The following is a 19,616-nucleotide window of genomic DNA, read 5'->3' on the forward strand; positions in this document are numbered from 1 at the left end:
AAAATAGGGGAAGGGTGGGAAAGGACCGTTCCCCAGTTGTGTCCAGAGACCGTGAAGGCAGTGGCAAAGGGAGGGGGAAAAAGGGAGGGGGGGGGATGTCCACCTAAAAGGCCCCCACGGCTCGGGGGAAAAACGACCACACGACCAAAACGAAGAAGGGAGTGACAAGGCAAAAGCCCAAATTCACCAAAGGGAAAAAGGGGAGAAAAAAGGGGGAAAGGGGGGAGAAAAGAGGTGCATTGACAACACAACAAAAATGCCCAAGCCCTGACATCCATGGCTTTTTTCCTGCGCCCAAATGGTCGCACACTGCCTCATCTCACCGAATGATAGGCCAATTGGGTTTTTCCCGCAAAAATTTGGGAAGAAAGGGCAACACGGGGTTCGAACCCGACCCCATGGACCGTATTGGCAACAAACATCCTAACCATTCCATCACTCCTGTGGTGTGTGGGGTGTGTTGGTGGTGTGTGTGTGTTGGGGTTTTGTGGTGTGGGTGTGTGTGGGGGGATGTAAACAGTGTGACGGTGTCATGCATATATTGTGTGTGACTCCATTCCGAAAAGGGAAAAAATGAAAAAATAAACATTAAACATCAGGGGGGGTGTGTTTTTGTGGGGGTTTTGTTTTTGTGGGGTGTGTGCATTTTGACCTGTGGTGGCGTGTGTGTGGTGTGGTGTTAAGATTGAGTGTGACGATTTTACATTGGACGGGTGGTGCCACATTTGTGTTAATGTCGCCCTACGGAAAGGAAAAACTAAATAAAAAAAAGAGGTGCATGTTTTTGTGTGTGGTGGGGGTTTTGGTTGTTGTGGTGTGTCTGTGTGTGTGAGAGAGAGCAAAGATTGAGGGCTGGAACTGTTGCTGTCATAAGTCCAGTGGATGGCCACCGCTGGAAAGGAATGAAATGAAAAAAAAAATGTTTAAAATGGCAAATTTTTCTTTTAAAAAAAAAACAACAGAACCCGGAGTTTTGTTGTGGTGTGTGTTTAAATGTAGGCTTTGTGTGGTGTGTGGGGTGTGTTTGTGTTCGCGCGCCGCTGCTTTGCGGGGCGGGGGTGAGGTGTGTGTGTGTTGTGTGTGGGGTGTTTTTGGGCGTGTGTGTGTGAACCGAAAAAAAAACCAAACCCATAAGTTATAAGAGGGAAAATTCTAGGGCCCCAAGGGCGGGGTTTGCACAAGGATCGTAGAAATTTGGGTTTGGGATTAAGAACCCCTTTCTAAAGTCTTTGGGACGGGGCTTAAACCAAGCCACCCCCAGGATACGTCACAATTATAAAACGAGAAAATTTAAAAGGAAAACCTGAGAAAAATTGAAAAATTGGGGCAAAAAGTTTTTGGGAATTCTATTCTCCAAGAGCCCAGGACAAGTGCGGGAAACCCCCAATCCCTTTTGGAGAATTTCCAGTTTTTTAAAAGAATGAGGGAAGGGGGGTAGCAATCTTTCCGGAACCCAAAAAACCCAAAAAAACAAAAATTTTCCCAAACCTTTAAACAAGAAAATGGTGCAACTCAAGTGAATTATTGGGGGTTCGTTTTGACAAACCTGAGGGAAATTTCCCAACCAAACATCGTGCCCCTCAACCCCTACGTTCACACCAGGAAACCCTCAAAACAAAAGAAAAAAGGGGCCTTTTTAGAGGAAAAAGAAAAAACAAACCCTTGGAACCGGTCATTATCTGAGACCTAAATGCAAAAACCCCAAAAGTTTTTAAACCAGGGGAAACAAAAAACCCACAAGGACTCGCACTTGAAAGGAATAAAGGGGGAAAATTCCTTTTTACCCTTTTAAAAAACCAAACATTCCCCCAAACCCCCTTGGGAATAACACGAAAAAAGGGGAAAAAGGTAAACAGTGTGATCGAAACCCCTCTAACCTCCCCAAAAATTCAAAACAGAAAATGAAGGGCAAAAACACTTCCATAAAAGGGCCGCGACCACCCCCGGTAGTTTTCCCAGTCTACAAAAAAACTGTCCGAAAAACCCCCTGTATAAAAACTGCTACCAACCCTTCCATTATCCCCAAATCAAAAAAAAAGGGAGACAACCGTCATGGGAAAAAATTTAAAAAGGGCAGAAAAAACAAAAAAAACCTCTAACGGGATGAAAACCAAATTCACCCCCATGGTGGAATACCGACCACAGAGAGAGCCTGGATAGAAAAACATGCGGCTGTCAAACTTTGCAAAAAGAAAGAACAAAACCATCTCCCGGACAAAGATATTGAAACAAAAGAAAGAAAAAACTAAACAGTTTAGAAGTAATTGCTCAAGAGGCCAAAAATGACAAGTGGAAACAGTTTTGCGAGGCACTCAGTTATGACACAACATTGACAGAGTTCTGGCAATTTTATCGTCGCATGGAAGGGAAAACGTGCACAACAACAACCCCAGACATGTTAGACACTGACGGAACCAAGCTTAAGACAAATGAAGAAAAAGGATCTGCCTTGCTCAAACGTTTCATACAACAGAGTGATCAAAGAAACTTAGATGAGAAAAAGAAATATGTTGAGGAGTTAAACCAAACCCTTATGCAGACTGGACCTGATGATGACTTGACAATGGATGATCTAAACGAGGCAATAGCTAAATGCAAGAAAGAATCGGCTCCTGGCCCAGACAAAGTTCGTTACTCAGAGATCAAGGAGCTATCGGAAGAAGACAGAAGCGAACTTTTCAATCTATATCAAAACAGTTTCCACAATGGACAGGTGCCGGAGGACTGGACACACAGCTTCTTAAAACCCATACCAAAACCAGGAAAGGACCATCGTCAGGTAAGCGGCTACCGGATCCTAACCATGCAAAACATTGTTGGAAAGCTCATGGAACGCATGATAGCCAGGAAACTTGCAAGGGATCTTGACACAGGCACATTCTCCCTTCAAATCAAGGTGGTTACAGAACAGGCAAGTCCACATGGGAAAATGCAGCTGCTTTTGCATATGAGGTGTATGAAGGATTTCAAAGAAAAGAAGAAACACTAGCAGTAGCAACTGACCTTGAAGATGCTACAATAAAGTCCAGTTTGCGCACCTCATGGAGCTGCTACTAAGGTATGGAGTAAGTTTGACACTGACAAGAAGGATAGCAGCAGCGCTTCAGGAAAGAACCGTCGTCCTAACGCCTCGGAGATTGGATGTCTGCACCTTCTAAACTATCCATGGGACTGCCACAAGGGTCTCCACTCTCTCCTGTCCTCTACAATGTCTACACGAAGGGCCTTGCAGACTTAAACAACAATGGAATTGCTCGGGTGCTTACCCTTGCGGATGACGGCCTGGTCTTCAAAACTTCAAAAAATGCTCAGGAAAGAACTGAAGCCGTCCAGAAACAACTAAACAATATTGCTCAATGGTGCAAAGACACAGGATCTTCCATCAATCCAGCGAAAGCCCAACGTTGCTGTGCACCCTCAACAACAAAACCGCGAGCAAATCACCACCTTCTGTGTCATTCGATGGGATTCAAATTGAGAAAACTGAATGCCTACGCTACCTAGGAATACACTTCGACAGGATGCTGACCTTCAGAAAACATACGGAAAACACTGTTCTCAAATGCAAAAAGGGCCTTTCAGTCTTAAAAGCAATGGCAACCAAAGGAATTGAACAACGCCACCTCTTCCTGCTATACCAATCACTCGTCCTCAGTGTGATCGACTACGGACTTGGGCTAACAACACCGTCTCAAAGCAACCTCCTAAAATTAGAAAGAGTCCAAAATAAAGCTATGAGGCTGATCCTTGGAACAACAAAAGACACGCCCACAGAAACCATGCGATACCTGCTTGACCTTCCTTCAGTGCAGGCCAGAAACAAGTTAGAACAGGTCAAGACCTACTTCAAAGCATTAGAAAACCCTCAAAACCCACTGCATGACGCAGTCAAAGAACAAAAAGGCAGCCGTCTAGGACGAGGAAGATCATGGATGGGGCAAGCAGAAGACACAATCCAGCTAGTATGCCGACTTCAAGACCTGAAAGAAACAAAAGAATGGGAGAAAAACCCCGAAAACCTCAACCATCTATTCAACACAGTCATTTCACCCACTCTAGGAAGACATTGTCGGGAATGGCCAGAGGGCAAAACTGATGCGGAAGTGAAGCTGCTTATAGAAGAAAACAGCAAAGAAGAGGACATCATCATATACACAGATGGCTCAGTCACCAAAGACCAGTCTGGCTGGGGATTCACTGCGAAACAAAATGGAAAAACAATTTGGGAAGAGAATGCTGCCTACAAAGTCACAACCTCCAGCCTAACGATGGAAGTTGAAGCCGTGACACATGCCCTCCAGTGGCTATCGTCCTTCCATACGCCCGGAAACCAACATGCCATGATTCTAACCGACTCAATGAACCTCATACAGAAAATTGAAAACGGAATGGGAAGCCCAGAGTGGCATAACGCAATGCGCAACTTTCAGATTAAAAAACTCACATGGTCATACTGCCCGGGACATGCAGGTGTTAAGGGAAATGAGCGAGCTGACAGACTTGCTGGTAACGCAACACCAACGAGCAGCCTACATCTAGGAAAATCGGAAATCCTCAGAAAAGTCAAAGAATACCAAAAAGAACAGGTACAAGGCCATCACACCATCGATCGCCTCAAAGAAATAGAAGCAGAGAGAGGGAGCGGCCGCAAATCTAACATGAAAGGTAGAGCACGATGCTTTGCAAATCAAACAAATATCGGCATCATTTCCAAACCAACATTGCGCAAATTTCTTCAAAACGGAACAGAGTCTCTGTGGGCCTTTCCAAATACAATAGACCGAGCAACACACTAGATGCCACGTTCTTGGCATCAGAGATCTTTTCCCATCCCTCTTGCGGCCAGTCAGTGGCGGCTGTGTGTGTTTGTGTGTATGTGTGGGTCTGTGCTTTTGAGTGCGTTTGTGAATGCGCGAGAGTGAAATTGCACACAAGTGTCAGGAGAGATATGTGTACGTGTGTGTGTGTGTGTGTGTGTGTGTGTGTGTGTGTGTGTGTGTGTGAGGGGAGGTGGGAGTGCGGGGGGAGGTGGGGTAGAGGATGAGGTTGTGAGTGTATGCATGCCTACACTGTGGGAGCAACAGGATATTGGAACGTGTATATATATATATATATATATATATATATATATATATATCTTTGTATGTACGTGTGTGGGGTTGGGGGTGGGAGATATGGGCGTATGTGTGTGTGCTTGTACAAGTAAGTGTTCATCTCTGTGAGTGTGTGTTTGTGTGTGTGTGTGTGCCGTGGAAGCTGCGATACGTAGACTAGAAATAAGTGTGTGGAGGAGGGGGTAGAGGAGGTGCAAGGTAATGTGTGTGTGTGTGTGTGTGTATGTGTGTGTTGGAGCTCATGTACGTTTATATGTATTTGACTGTGCTTTCATATGTGCTTGTACAAGTAAGTGTTCATTTCTGTGAGTGTGTGTTTGTGTGTGTGTGTGTGTGTGTGCCGCGGAAGCTGCGATACTTAGACTAGAAATGAGTGTGTGGAGGAGGGGGGTAGAGGAGGTGCACGGTAATCGGTAATGCGTGTGTGTGTGTGTGTGTTGGAGCTCATGTACGTTTATATGTATTTGACTGTGCTTTCATATATGTGAAACTGCATGTCTGGTGTATTTCTGTTATGCATGTGTGGGTGTATGTGTGAATGTGTGTCTTCATATTTTACATTTATTTGCTTATTTATCACCATTGTTGTCTTATCTATTTATTTATTTATGTTTTATTATTATCATTTTATTAGTATTACTAATATTATTACTACTACCTTTTTCTATATTATAATTATTATTTATTTATTTATTTATTTATTTATGCAAGCTTATCTATTATTTATTCCCCCGTTGTTGTGTTTTTTTTTTTTTTTTGTTTTTTTTTGTGTGTGTGTGTGTGTGTGTGGTTTTTTTTTTTGGTTTTTTTGTTTTTGTTTTTGTTTTTGTTTGTGTGTGTGTGTGTGTGTGTGTGTGTTCTCAAGGCCTGACTAAGCGCGTTGGGTTACGCTGCTGGTCAGGCATCTGCTTGGCAGATGTGGTGTAGCGTATATGGTTTTGTCCGAACGCAGTGACGCCTCCTTGAGCTACTGATACTGAAACTGAAACTATCAAACTTGACCATCATCACGAAACAGTGAAAGAAGAAAAAAGTATCTCATACTACTTTCTCCAAAGGAACTATCCAAATCTATGTCTGCAAGTTACGTGACTTCACATGTGAAACAGGTAAAAAATACCTGACTCCGACGAACTCCATCGCACTTGCACCTCAGCAGACGACACACGAGTCCCGGGTCGCCCGATGATCGCCTGTAAATGGCGCAAGCGGCGGCTCGCCCGCTCTATACTCATCAGACCGTACAGCCTCATAGAAAATACACTTTCGATTCCTTCAGCCTCTTGAGTTCAGGCGCGGTGCAGCAGAGCACGTGAAGTGAAACCAGAGTTCAAAGTCCTGTCCTTCTGTCAACTTCGGGCCATGTTGTGCTGTTACTGCGCGAGATCTCATGTGGTTTCGACTTTTGTCGTCTGCTAAAACTGGCAAAAGGGAGATCAACCCTTTGAATTCTTTCCAAAAAAACTCATATATTACATATGTAATTGCAGAGAAAAAGACATTCTTGTTTGAAATTAGCTGTATAAGAACCCATATTTAATTATACTGAAGACAGGTAGATTAAATTCAAAACATGTCCTTGCTTTGTGCCTTAAGAAAGTTAATTTCATTCAAACAAATGCAAGGAGACCTCCCTTAACCACTTTCGTTTCCAAGATGTCTGCGCCCTTGGAGCGACAATTTGAGTTCACATGCGCGTTCTGAAGGACGACAACAGAGGTCTGCTTTGACCATTTTCCCAAACAATGATTACACAGAGTGGCAGGTTCGTATTGTACAGCACAAATTTTCAAATGAGATTCGCCATATGGAATCTCAAACTGACTGTTGCGAGCATTGCGAGTAAGAAGCACCAACACTGGCAACACGGTGACAAACTTGCATAAGTGTTTGAGAGGTGTAGTATGTTTGTGTTTACAAATCATGGAAACCAAGCAGTTTGTATACACAGACTTATTTTCTTGTTATGTATTGTATCCAACACCAATCATTACATGAAATTTTTCACCAAATTGCTGGTGAGATGCCCAAGAAGAGGAAGATAGAAAAAAAAGGAGACTGAAGAAGTGGACAATCAATTGCTCTAGTTGTCACAGTTGACAGCTGTAGCATTTCACACACACACACACACACACACACACACACACACACACACACACACACACACACACACACACCATGTGTGTGTACACACACCTACATACACAGTTACACATGTACACTCACATTGACTGAATACACACACATTAACAGACTAGAGGATAACACACTCTCATACAAACAAAAATGCAAACATTCATGAGTTTGTATGTGTACACACACACACACACACACACACACACAGTTCAGTTCAGCTACTCAAGGAGGCATCACTGAGTTCGGACAAATCCATACATGCTACTTCATATCTGCTAAGCAGATGCCTGACCAGCAGTGTAACCCAACAGACATAGTCAGGCCTTGAGAAAAAAAAGTGCATAAACAAATCACACACACACACACACACACACACACACACACACACACACTAACTGTTGATTTTGTTAACAGAAAATTAGCCATTTTAAACAGATTGCAATTTTGTTGTTAAATCCTTTCCCTTTTATGCCCCAGGTCTATGTCATTCTGAAAATATAGATAAAAGCATTGAATATCTTCCTTTTTGTATTCACTATTAATTTCTTGATGGTTAGAACAACTTTAAAATTAGGATGATGGCTGTCAAAACATTGTTTAACTTACTCTGTGTCGCAAACACAACAAGAATCTGCTTCTATTGATCAAGATTGCAGACTTTGACATTGATATATATGAAAAGAACTTGCTTTATATGTAAAATGTATTTCCTCATTTTTGCATTCTTGACTTGTTTCGCTGTCTCCAGTTTGCCACCTTACATACCCAAAATGCTCTTGTCAGTTTGTTTGTTGTTTTTTATTTGGGGATGAAATTTAGCCTGGGAGTCTGGAAAAGTGTCCCTTAACACTGCCTGGGTTTGAAACATGGATCTCACATATCGGCAGGATCAGTATACAGCATTCTGACCACATGGTTATTGTACCTCAACAAGTGTGAGTTCAACATCAGTAACAATATTTTCTGTGCCAGTGTATAATTCAGTTGTGCAAAATTGTCTTTGTTGCAGGATGTTAACGCACTGCATAAAGGTTCGCCTTTGCCGTCAGGCATTCTTTCATGTGCGGTCAAAGAGCACTAGGACTGCAGCTGGTAAAGCCTGGTCTAGCTCGGAAACCCGATCCGCATTTTTGAGGTACTTTCAGGAGCAGGACCACCTGTTTGTACCATCATCTTCAGTCATACCCAACAAGTTACAAGGCACATACTTTACCAATGCTGGTATGAACCAGGTAAGAGTGTAAAAAGTCAAGAAATATGTAATTTTGATGAATCACAGTGTGCATTCATCTTGGCCGTTAAATATTCTGGTGGCTTGAAATGAGTGCCAGTTTTCAAAATGTTCTCTTTTGATTATATTTGGAAATAGAAAAAATTATTGCCAGTCAAGCACAGCCCTGAAGAGCTTACATTTTGACACTCTAGAAAAATATCATGCAGGTAGTGGCAGCCTTCATTGGTCATGTAATCAATGCAAAGAGTACATGTCTCCTTATTTTATACAGATCTCATTCAGCAATGCAAGGACCTACAGACTTTAAAAAATGATTCTTTGATGAAGAGGAATAATGTCATTTATGTTTTTCAGTATGAATGAAATGAATGTGTCACTTGAAAATTGTTCAGTTTTATTTAGAGCTGTAGGTATGGTTAATATTTACATGTGATAAGTGCTCTGATTTCAAACTATTATGTGTTCCTTTCAGTTTAAACCTCTCTTCCTGGGTACTGTGGATCCCAAGTCAACAATGGCCAGCTACAAACGCGTTGCCAACAGTCAGAAGTGTATTCGAGTGGGTGGCAAGCACAATGACCTTGAAGAAGTGGGTCACGACCTCACACATCACACCTTCTTTGAAATGCTGGGCAACTGGTCTTTCGGTGACTATTTCAAGGTATCTAAGTGTTGCAGTGACATATTCCTGTCATCTCTCTGAGAACCATAGAACCACAAATAAAGTATATGAGAAGAGTGGATTGAAATAAAGAAAACAGAACTTCTTGCTTACAACATTACAATCAGCTTGATGAGCGCCCAGTGGCAGCCGATAGTCGGTTCTACCCAGGTAGGCAGCCTGTTGTGTAAATGACCCCGTGTTTGTAAAGCGCCTAGAGCTTGGTCTCCGACTGAGGATAGACGCTATATAAGTATCCATGTCAATCAATCAATCAGCTAAATCACAGGTTGGTATCATATAAGGGGAGAGGTCAGTTGAAACAGGCAGTTTCCACATTTGAATAAAATCAGGTTTTGCTTTCATTTATTCCCTTATACAACTAAAACGTGTTTTGAATGAAATCAGACATCTTACCTTCATTCAGTAGCAGGACCAACTTTTATCAGGTGTTTTTAACAAAATCAGACATTTTGCCTTCAATCAATCTCAGGACCAAGTTTTTATCAAGTGTTTTGAACAAAAACTGACATTTTGCTTTCATTCAATGTAAAACTTAAAGCGACATTTTTTTTTTTAACAAAATCAGAAATTGTGCTCTAAATTAAATCTTGATCCAGGTTCAACATTTAACAGGTGTTTTGAACAAAATCAGAAGTTTTACTCTCAATCGATCATGGAATCACTTTTGACAAAAGCGTTGAAAAAAATCAGACTTCTTGTCCTCGTGCACTCTCAGGAACCAGCGTGTAAGATGGCCCTGGAGATGTTGACGTCAGTGTACATGATTCCCGTGGACCGACTGTACTTCACGTACTTTGGTGGTGACCAGCAGCTGAACCTTCAGCCTGACATGGAGTGTGTGGACATTTGGAGATCTCTTGGGTGAGCCACACATAATGATGACAGGTCATTCTCCTTGTCTTTCTCTGGGGCTTGAAACCTTGCCCTAAGAAATTGCTATTTCGTGTGTGTGTGTGTGTGTGTGTGTGTGCATGTGTGTGTGCTGGTGGTTTTGTGTGTGTGTGTGTGTGTGTGTTTTAAAATTCTTTTGGGGGGAGTAATTGTTGTTTTTTGCAAGAAAAGAATCTGTGTTTATGCAAGAGGCCCAGATTAACTTCAGTGATCTGCAGATGAGTGGTTAGAATGTTGGATTTCTGTACAAAAAAAAACAAAAACAACTGGAGTGTGTGTGTGTGTGTGTGAGATTCAATATACTTTTGTCTTTGAATGAAGTATATATGCAATTGTTCTGTAAACATTAATGATACAGAATGTTTATCATATACATCATTTATCTGAGTATATACAGTGATATATATATTGAAAATTGGGGACTACTTCATATATATTTGTTGGTTCATGTGTGTGTGTGTGCGTGTGTGTGTGTGTGTGTGTTCACACTTTTAATATTTTTCACATTCTGACTTTGCATTCATTCACCTGTACCTGAGGTCCCGTGTGCAGCACGCACTTGGCGCACTGAAAAAGAACCCATGGCAACGAGAGTGTTGTCCTCTGGCGAAATTACGTAAAATGAAATCCACTTTCATAGGTACACAAATATGTAAGCATGCACTCAAGGCCTGACTAAGCGCGTTGGGTTATGCTGCTGGTCAGGTATCTGCTCAACAGATGTGGTGTAGCGTGTATGGATTTGTCCGAACGCAGTGACGCCTCCTTGAGAAAGTGAAACTGAAACTGAAAACTCACCTGTATCTGTTCATAATTAGAACATATTTTCAGAATCCCAGCGGAAAGAATCCTTCCCTTTGGAATGAAGGACAACTTCTGGGACATGGGGGACACTGGGCCATGTGGTCCCTGCACAGAGATCCACTTTGACCATGTCGGGGGTCGCAGTGTGCCTGAGTTTGTGAATGCCGACAACCCAGAGGTGGTGGAGATTTGGAATCTTGTCTTCATGCAGTATCAGAGGTACTTGGTTATCTATCTCTCTCTCTCTCTCTCTCTCTCTCTCTCTCTCTCTCTCTCTCTCTCTGTCTTTGTTTCTCAGCTAGAACTTAGAGGTTCACCACTGATGAGAGTTTTGCATATGTTACCATTTTTAATCCCACCATTAAGGTAGCCACATTCCATCTTCCGTGGATAGTGGTACTTTGTTGACTCTGTATGGAGGGTAGGAAGGGGGTGTCTGACAGGTGGGTGTGAGTTATATAATATGTGAGGAAATATATATATGTGTGTGTGTCAGCATGCTGACATGCTCTGTTTATATGTGTTGTAGAAAGGAATAGGCATCTGCAAGAATGACTGCCTCTGAAATTGTTTGAACTAACAGAAGTTTCATATGAAAACTAACATTACATTGATGATAATATATATATGACTAACTAAAATTCCACTGATGATGATATTATATATGATTATAAAGAACAGTTGTCTGACATATTTATCTCTGACATCATTGTGATTTTTAACAAGCTCAGCTAAATCATTCTCATGCTTACGGCATATTAGGCCACCACCAGATATAACCATTGTTGTCCATCAGGTGCTGTCTTATCATTTACGAAAACGAACATTTGTTTTACAGGTTTTTGTGAAAAACTTTCAGTATAATACACACTTGGTCTTTTTATAGGCTCAAGTGAATGTTTTCTTTCAGATTTATCAACCTCAGGGTTGCGTTACAATGGAGTGCAGTGATTAAGCTAGACTGGGCATGGTAATTTGACATGACCTGAGAACTTTCTCATTTGTTCTTTTTCTTGATGAATAGGGGATTTATTTCTTTTAGCTATTTCATGCACTTAACACAGATTAACATCTCTTCAAAATAGTATTTTGCTTTTCAAATTATTTCTGTTAAGAGTAAAAAAGAAGACAGATGGTAACTGCCAGTGTGCTTGGAAGGAAAGGTACTTGAAATTATTTACTCATACTTTTAAGACACAAGAAAGCTATCCAGTGAAAACTATGTATTCAAAGTAGTTGTAGCTTTTTTCTTTTCTATTTTATTTCTTAATTTCTTTTTTTTGTTAAAATTCCAGGCATGAAGATGGTTCCCTGTCACAACTGCCGTTGCGCCACGTTGACACGGGGATGGGGCTGGAACGACTGATAGCTGTGCTGAACGGAACTCGTTCCAATTATGACAGTGACCTGTTCCAGCCCCTCTTTTCTGCCATTCAGAAAGTGAGAAACTTATTGCTGTTAAGTGGAGTGAAATGTCCGCCATGGATGACTGAATACAGTATTGTTTGAGAGTGCTCTCTGGAAGCTTTCTCATAAAGAATTGTCACTTAATTGTCTGTAGTAAGTCCTCATTTTCAGTCACAGGCAAAAATCAAAAGCCACATACTTAGCTTTTAAAAAAAAAATCTTTATTGTTTTTGTTGGTGAGAATCAAAATGCTGGGGTTTTTTTATATGCCAATTTTTCTTGCGGGTCAGGAAACTTCAAAAGCTGTTTTGAGGTATCGTATTCTTCCAGGTGGTTTGGAAAAATCAGGTACAAGTTTTATTCTCTGAACTTTCATCCCCAGTATTGTCCAGAACGCTGCTTTGTGCTAAACCATCTTCATCAGAGGTTAGTAAAGCCTGAACAGTCTACATTTGGCATTATAAATGCTCATGGCTACAGGGAGAAAAGGTGCCCCAGCAGAGCATAGCCTTGGGGTGTCATTGCACTGTGTTATACACCAAATTCCACCAGAAAACAAACAAAATCATATTGTGAGTGGGTCTCTATGTGTATCCACCATTAAATCTTAATGGTGTTTTTAACCCTTTTTTAAGGGCAGCCTTACTCTGTTTTTAAGGGTGATGTCTATTACATATGTTTTCATAACCTGTCAGAGGCAGACACTGAGTACATGGTTTTTAATGAACGCATAAGGTGCCAATAGGTTGGCACAAATGTTGATCCGCGAAATCATCGTTATGCTAGAAATCTTTTACATGAACCTGTCTTCCTTACTGGCAGAGAACCCCACAGCTGTTATGCTATGATGTGTTCTTCCCATGGCTAGCAAGCTGTCTGAAGGTATGTTAGCTGTAATCCTTGATGTTTTTGAGAGTCTTTTAGAAGAGGGGTGACTATTAGCTTAAAACAAACCCTGTAAGTATTCATACATTTTATTAGAATATGTGCGTGTTTGCTTGTTTAAGTGTAATTGTATACATGTGTCTGATTAATTTCAAGTGTGTGTTTGCATGTTAACTGATTGCAATCATTTTAACTAGAAATGACCTGAAGGATAGATATCATTCTTTGAATGTGATTGCAAAAATAAATGTGTCATACTTGACGTACTTGACTCATGGGTATTCGTTCTGTTTTCTGCATTGTGAAATATTTATGTTGTTTTCAGCATTATGAAATACTTGTTCTGTTTTCATAATAAATTTTCCCCATGGTTTGTACAGGCATCTGGAGCTGAAGCATACAGAGGCAGAGTGGGACAAGCAGACCCAAAAGGCATCGACACTGCCTACAGAGTTCTCGCGGACCATGCTCGCATGTACACTGTGGCCATTGCTGATGGCCTGATGCCCAGCAAAAACGGACTTGGGTACATATTATGATTGTCAGGTTGTATTTGATCAGGGACTTTTAACGGTATGCAGGGTATGTGTCCTGTAAAATAGAGAGTGCAGGACAGGGTGTCCAAGATTTACCTTTTTAAAGTAATTTGAAGAAAAGAATGAAAGAAAAGAAGAAAGAAAGGTTTTGCTATGGTAGGATAAAGAATGTACGCAGCATACACAGCCTGAAAACAGAGTATGGTTGCCTACATGGCAGGGTAAATGAGCAAAATGGTCATACCCGTATAATGTTACATATGTGTGTATATATGTGTGTGTGTGTGTGTGTGTGAAACCTGACTGAATGACACAGGAAATGAATGATGAGTGCCCAGTGGCAGCTGTCAGTCGGCTCTACCCAGGTAGGCAGACTGTTATGCTAATGACTCATGTTTCTAAAAGCTTTGAGCTTTGTCTCTGACTGAGTATAAGCGCTATATAATTTTCCATATTATCATCATCATCATCAAATAGTCTCGAAATAGAACACTAATGAATGCTCTTCAGTTGGGTTGAAGTTCTGATGTGATGGGACAAAGGTTTTCTCAAACACAAAACAAAGACTGCTCCTGACAGGAGGAAGAGAAGGTACCCATAGTGGTGCAAAAACGGGGGGATTTCTTTCGTAGACTCCCTATCTGAGTAGTATATTACCATGTCAAGCACAGACGTTTCCTACAGTATATCTAGATTAAGGTACAAGGGATCTTTTCAGAAATATTTTATTTACTTAGAGCCATGTCAGATGAAATTAAACAGAAAAAAATTTGACACATCAGGTGTTATGTTGGTTGTTTCTTTACTTCCAATTACATTCTCTTTTTTTCTTTTTTTTTTCCTACTGAATACAGCAGATGTGGTGTAGCATATATAGATCAGTCTGCATGCTTTGACACCTTGAATCTGAAACTGAAACTTCTGATAACTTGACACCTTGAATCTGAAACTGAAACTTCTGATAACTTGAAATTGTTGTTGCATATGTAACTTGATTTCATATTGTATTCCTAACCTGAACATTTAGCATATCTATGATTTTTCTACTCAGTGTGGGAGAAAAAAAAGGGGTAGAGTACTGGAATGATCGCTAATTCAGTTGATATCATTTTGTGTGTGTGTGCGTGTATGTGTGTGTGCATGCGCATGTGTGTGTGTGTGTGTGTGTGTGTGTGTGTGTTTGCAGACACAAGTTGCGTCAGTTGATGTACCGCTGTGTACGCTTGTCCCAGAACACATTTGGCACTAACCCTCAGCTGCTGTGTGAGCTTGTCGACCATGTCGCCGCATCACTGGTCAGTTGCTACTGAGATGGGACAGAACAGAGTAGACACCCTTTGGATGCTACAATGTGGTTAAAAAAGTGAACACATTCATGTGTATGTAATTAGCACGAAGCTGTTGTAAACTGCCTTGCTTTATCAGCTTCAGTCTCTCTCACAGTTCACTGGTATGCTGATGTTTTTGTTTGATTGGCTAAGAGCGGGCCAGACTAAGAGGGGCGTCTTTTCACTGTTAGCCGCGCGAAATTTGGCCAAACAGAGCAAACCATAGGCCTAGTTTGCATCAGTTTGACATCAGTTTGACATGGTAAGTATATGTAAACACCAAACATGGAGTATAATACAAACTCCTCCTTTTTGTTCCCTTTTTCTTTGTTCATGTCAATTTTGGGGAAGAAAGAATCTCATTTATTTTGATGTTTACCTATAGTCTCTCATATAATCTGAATGAAAATGTCAGTTGTGGCAATATGCAATATTCATAATAGCGTAGGGTTTGTGCAATTTCTGTCTGCATTGTTCCTCTCAGACCACTTTCAGTTGTACTAAACATTCCATAAAGCGAATCTCATCTTGATATTTTACATAGTCATTTGTATACTTCTTGTGTGAATGTGTGTGTGTGTTTATGTGTAAACACTTGATTCATTCATCTGTCAATCTGTGGCACTGTCTTTCATTTCCACAGCTCACAGCTGATCTTGTACAGCCTTTTGTTCCATCACAGTCATTGCGATCATCTGCTGACTCAGTGTACTTTGTATCCCACATCGAAAAATTACAATTTACTAGGACAGCGTGCTTTGTCATACTTTAGCCCTGTCACCTGGAATGAATTTCCCTATCAAATTCATCAAGTGCTTAAACAAAATCTCAGTTCAGATCGCTTCAAAACACGTCTGTACAAATCTGCTTTCATGGATGTCTTGGAGTTCACGAGCGGTGTGATTGTGTGTGTTTGTGTATATGTGTGTGGGTGTGGGTGTGTTTTATCATTGACACATAACTATTTGTCTTGTTTGTAAGTCTCGATTAAATTGTCTTTTGAATTTAAGTAATTTTTTAAAGCTTTTTCTTCCATGTTGATGTTCATTACTAGCAGTCTGTACCCCTGTGCTAAGGATGCAGAGTGTGTTATGAATACTTATTTTGATTATTGTTTTTATTCAAAACTTATTGACTGGTCATCACCAGTCAAGCTGAGTCTTGCATTCAGTGCCTCGTTTTCAAGTTATCTTTCTGAATAATTAAAGATAAGCAGGATGAGCTGTGTGTGTGCATCCAGCAAAAGTGAGTCATGTCTGTACAGAACACAGAATCTGGCTGTTTTTACTACCAGGCTTTGTGACTGAGTGCTAGTCATTTCTAAACCTTGGCGTCTAATTCTCTTTTGCAGGGTGAGGCATTTCCTGAAATACCAAATAAAAGTGATGTGGTGAGTGACGTTTGCTTTCTTCCGCTTCACATGCTGTTTCAGTCTCTCAAGATTTTTTTTATTTTTCTATTTTTAATTTTTTTATACACTGCTTCAGTCTCACTTAAGTTTTTGTTTGTTTGTTGTTATTTTCTGTTGTTTTTTTTTGACTCACTTGTGTAAACAAAGTGAGTCTATGTTTTAACCCGGTGTTTGGTTGTCTGTGTGGTGTGTGTCTGTGTGTCCGTGGTAAACTTTAACATTGACATTTTCTCTGCAACTACTTTGTCAGTTGACACCAAATTTAGCATAAAAATAGGAAAAATTCAGTTCTTTCCAGTCATCTTGTTTAAAACAATATTGAGCCTCTGGGATGGGCACAAAAAAAAAAAGAATGAAGCCTAATTGTATGCAAACTGCATTTTCTGTTATATTTATATTTTTTGTATTCTCTAAACTTGGCACTTTGATCTGATATTCTGACCCAACAGCTAGAGCAGTCAATATTATCATTTTTTGTTGAAACAGGAACTTCTTTTGCTAAGCATGGAAGTTTTATTTATTTTGCAAACGTTTTGGTGCAGAGAGTAAAAAAAGGGAAATTACTCTGTAATGCTAGGGGAGTTAATTTGCTTTAAACTGATCTTTCTCATCTTAAACATTACATTTTGAAATTATACTCAATAAATAAAAAGCTTGGATTTTTTTTTAAAGTGTATCACAAGTGAGTCTTGAAGGCCTTGCCTCTCTTGTTTTTTTTTTTTTTTTTTTTGATAGAACACTTCTGACATATTTTTATTGGGATGCATTTCATCATGGATTTCACAACTGAAACCAACACGGTCAATTTTGCAGGTTGCAACAGTCACTCCATTTCTAAGTGAGCGAGCTGACAGTTTCACAACTTCCAATTCTCAGTGCCCAAAGAAAATTGTAAATACAGTGTTAACCATTGTAACAATAAAGGAAAAAGGTTTCCTAATGGGAAGAAAAAAGATAAACTTGTCTTCAGTCTGTCAGTACCTGTATGAGAAAAAGATAAATAAGCTTGAAATACTGTATGGGTGTTTGTTGGTTTATCTATTTAGTTAGTTAGTTTTTAGTTTTGAAACTGATTTTAAAACTTACAAAAAAGCTGTTGTATGTCACAATACAGAACTTTTTTTTTTAATTAAAAAAAACATTTGTATGTTGTGAATGATATTATAAAATGACTTCATGTACAAACAGGTGAAATCTGCTGTTGCTCTGACTGTGGAAGGGTACCTGCAGCTGCAGAAAGAATCCAGGCAGTCTTTTGCCAGACTGCTGAGACAGACCAACACCAAGCACCTGACAGGTGAGGTTTCTTTGTAATAGAGTCATGTTTTGAGGAAAAACTGATTCACATTTTATTTTTCTGAAATAAAACATGTCTTGTCATGTGTGATAGTGTTTTGAAATCCTTCAGAAAATGAAGGTGTTGTTTGAATGAATTTTTTTGTGTGTATAATAAGCCATAGTGTGGGAAAAAAAAAAGGATAGTATGCCATAAGCATTAGTGTGAATGAAATGGATCATAGTGTTTCCTTAGGTACATGCATTATGTGAGTGACATAGGTAGTGAAACATATGGCACAGTGTGCATAAAATGGACAGTGTTTCATAAGCTTCATGTCTAGTCTTAATAAAATAGGTGGTGTATCATATGTGACAATGTGAATAGAATGGGTTGTGTTTCATGTGACACAGTGTCAGTAGAATGGATGGTGTATCATATGGCACAGTGTGAATAGAATGGATGGTGTATCGTATGTCACAGTGTGAATAGAATGGATGGTGTATCATATGGCACAATGTGAATAGAATGGGTGGTGTATCGTATGGCACAGTGTGAATAGAATGGGTGGTGTATCATATGGCATAGTGTGAATAGAATGGATAGTGTATCATATGGCACAGTGTGAACAGAATGGATGGTGTATCATATGGCACAGTGTGAATAGAATGGGTGGTGTATCATATGGCATAGTGTGAATAGAATGGATAGTGTATCATATGGCACAGTGTGAACAGAATGGATGGTGTATCATTGCACAGTGTGAATAGAATGGTGTATTATATGGCACAGTGTGAATAGAATGGGTGGTGTATCATATGGCACAGTGTGAATAGAATGGGTGATGTATCATATAGCACAGTGTGAATAGAATGGTGTATCATATGGCACAGTGTGAATAGAATGGGTGGTGTATCATATGGCACAGTGTGAATAGAATGGGTGGTGTATCATATGGCACAGTGTGAATAGAATGGGTGGTGTATCATATGGCACAGTGTGAATAGAATGGGTGGTGTATCATATGGCATAGTGTAAGTAAAATGGGTGGTGTATCATGGCACAGTGTGAATAGAATGGGTGGTGTATCATATGGCATAGTGTAAGTAAAATGGGTGGTGTATCATATAGCACAGTGTAAATAGAATGGTGTATCATATGGCACAGTGTGAATAGAATGGGTGGTGTATCATATGGCATAGTGTAAGTAAAATGGGTGGTGTATCATATGGCACAGTGTGAATAGAATGGATGGTGTATCATATGGCACAGTGTGAATAGAATGGGTGGTGTATCATATGGCACAGTGTGAATAGAATGGGTGGTGTATCATATGGCATAGTGTAAGTAAAATGGGTGGTGTATCATATGGCACAGTGTAAATAGAATGGTGTATCATATGGCAGAAATGTGTTTAATATTTTGATGGTTGTCTGCAGGGTGAAATACCTAGCTTTCTTGTGTTTGCTTGACTGTCTTGGTTTTTTAGGTGTGTTTTTGGGGTGGGGTTTTTGATGATAATAATGACGTTTTTGTTTTTTTTCACAATGATTTTTCTTTTTTTACATTCTAGTCTGTCTGATTTATTAAATGTTTGTCTTTTTTTTTTTTTTTTTTTTTTGCCTGTTTTAATGTTCTTTCTTCGTTTCTTCCAAGTATCCATAGTATTATTAAGAAATGTCATAAAGAATATTTTTCAAAAAAAGAAAGGTTGATAGAGGCGTTAATTCACTTACAACCTAAACACAAAAGTGTGGCCGCACTGGAGAGGTTGTCTGGCAGTCAAACAAAGGCAGATACAGATGTCGGTTCACTTGCAACTAAAACAAAAGCGTAACTGCACAGAAGAGGTGGTATGGCAATTAAACGAAGACAGATATAGGTGTCAGTTCAAGTGCAACTAAAACAA

At 40.0% G+C, this 19,616-nt stretch overlaps 2 protein-coding genes across 2 annotated transcripts in view; one reads left to right on the forward strand and one right to left on the reverse strand.

Annotated features, from left to right (window-relative positions):
* The window catches only part of LOC143289260 (von Willebrand factor A domain-containing protein 8-like), a 72,331-nt gene extending 65,847 nt beyond the window's left edge, over positions 1 to 6,484 (reverse strand). Inside the window, exon 1 of the mRNA XM_076598253.1 lies at positions 6,235 to 6,484. Within this exon, the coding sequence (XP_076454368.1) occupies positions 6,235 to 6,367 (133 nt within the window). The 5' untranslated portion in view covers positions 6,368 to 6,484. The remainder of the gene's footprint in view (positions 1 to 6,234) is intronic.
* A 281-nt stretch (positions 6,485 to 6,765) lies between these two features.
* The window catches only part of LOC143289261 (alanine--tRNA ligase, cytoplasmic-like), a 34,142-nt gene continuing 21,291 nt past the window's right edge, over positions 6,766 to 19,616 (forward strand). Inside the window, exons 1-10 of the mRNA XM_076598254.1 lie at positions 6,766 to 6,879; positions 8,260 to 8,482; positions 8,957 to 9,145; positions 9,885 to 10,030; positions 10,892 to 11,083; positions 12,160 to 12,304; positions 13,537 to 13,682; positions 14,879 to 14,987; positions 16,372 to 16,410; positions 17,620 to 17,728. Of these exons, the coding sequence (XP_076454369.1) occupies positions 6,860 to 6,879; positions 8,260 to 8,482; positions 8,957 to 9,145; positions 9,885 to 10,030; positions 10,892 to 11,083; positions 12,160 to 12,304; positions 13,537 to 13,682; positions 14,879 to 14,987; positions 16,372 to 16,410; positions 17,620 to 17,728 (1,318 nt within the window). The 5' untranslated portion in view covers positions 6,766 to 6,859. The remainder of the gene's footprint in view (positions 6,880 to 8,259; positions 8,483 to 8,956; positions 9,146 to 9,884; positions 10,031 to 10,891; positions 11,084 to 12,159; positions 12,305 to 13,536; positions 13,683 to 14,878; positions 14,988 to 16,371; positions 16,411 to 17,619; positions 17,729 to 19,616) is intronic.

The sequence above is a fragment of the Babylonia areolata genome, chromosome 13 (assembly GCF_041734735.1).
Source record: "Babylonia areolata isolate BAREFJ2019XMU chromosome 13, ASM4173473v1, whole genome shotgun sequence".
Lineage (NCBI taxonomy): Eukaryota > Metazoa > Mollusca > Gastropoda > Neogastropoda > Buccinidae > Babylonia > Babylonia areolata.